General features: G+C 50.7%; 1 protein-coding gene across 3 annotated transcripts in view; it reads right to left on the reverse strand.

The window, feature by feature from the left end:
* Nucleotides 1–173, reverse strand: part of LGALS9 (galectin 9) — a 15,508-nt gene extending 15,335 nt beyond the window's left edge. For 2 of the 3 annotated variants that reach the window (XM_029928129.1, XM_029928128.1), the window contains exon 1: nucleotides 52–170. In XM_029928129.1, coding sequence (XP_029783989.1) covers nucleotides 52–90 — 39 coding nt within the window. In that variant the 5' untranslated portion in view covers nucleotides 91–170. Of the gene's footprint in view, nucleotides 1–51 lie in introns of all 3 variants that reach the window. The other variant, XM_029928130.1, reaches the window with a different exon arrangement.
* Between the last annotated feature and the right edge of the window lie 1,089 nt (nucleotides 174–1,262).

Consider the following 1,262-nt stretch of genomic DNA (forward strand, 5'->3'; position numbering starts at 1 on the left):
GGCCCGGGCCACACCGCCTGTGCCAGCACCTGCCGTGGTGCCGGAACTCACCGGGTTCAGGTAGGGAGGCTGGGAGTAGTTTAAGGCCATCTCTCCACCGCCCGCGTGGCCCTGCTGCTCCTCACACCGGCCGGGCAGTCAGGCCTCTGCACTGGGAGGAGATAACCAGGAAATAGAAACTAAAGCAAACCTACGATTACTCAATAGGGAGGAGCCAGAAGCTTGAGGAAATGGCCTAGAGAAAAAGAGAAAGGGAGGAGGGTGTTGGGGGGGGTACACTGAGGGAGGAGGGAGCAGACACACCTCACCTCAGTGACCTTTGCCCTTCCTCTCCCCTCTGTGTTCCGCTCTGACACCAGTGTTTGCTTCATACAGATGCAAAGAGCCTGACCACACTGACTTCACAAGTTTCTAGATGACACTGTCTGTAGTGTGTGGCCGTGTCTCCTGAGTGTGCCTGCTCACAGGACCCAGAAAACCGCAGGGCTGTGTGCTGGGCATCGCCTGTGCGCAGGGTGGTGGCAGGAAGTGCTGCCTATACCCATTTACATGCAGAGAAACTGAGGCTCAGAGTCTAAAGGACATGCCCACAATCGAATAGCTTACCAGTGGCAACTTAAGCTGTAGGACACCTGGGTTCTCAAAAAGTATGTCTGCCTTCGAAAATTCTATTTCTGGAACACCTGGGTGGCTCAGTTGGTTAAGCGTTGGACTCTCGGTTTCAGCTCGGGTCATGATCAAGCTCCGTGTTGGTTCCGTGATGAGTGTAGAATCTGCTTGGGATTCTCTCTCTCTCTGCCCCTCCCCCACTTGTACTCTCTCTCTCTCAAAAAATAAAATAAATATATAAAGAAAGAAAAATTCCATTCCTCATATTAAACCACAATCATGTAGACAGGAATGTTTTTCTAAGCCTGGGTGGCTCAGTCTGTTAAGCATCTGACTTTAGCTCAGGTCATGATCTCATGGTTTGTGAGTTCGATCCCCACATCGGGCTCTGTGCTGACAGCTCGGAGGTTGGAGTCTGCTTTGGATCCTGTGTCTCCTTCTCTCTCTGTCCCTACCCCCCCACCTCAAAAAGAAATAAAACATTTTTATGATAACGGAAATTGTTACCCTAGACTATAGTGGTGCCCTAGGAGCTTTCTTCTCTTCTCCCCTCTCCTTCCCCCCTCTTCCCCACTGGGCTTTACAATGGAAAGAACAGAAGTCTTGAACCTATTAGACCATTCCAAGTGACACGAGTGTTGGAGACATAATTT

The sequence above is a fragment of the Suricata suricatta genome, chromosome 17 (genome assembly GCF_006229205.1).
Source record: "Suricata suricatta isolate VVHF042 chromosome 17, meerkat_22Aug2017_6uvM2_HiC, whole genome shotgun sequence".
NCBI lineage: Eukaryota > Metazoa > Chordata > Mammalia > Carnivora > Herpestidae > Suricata > Suricata suricatta.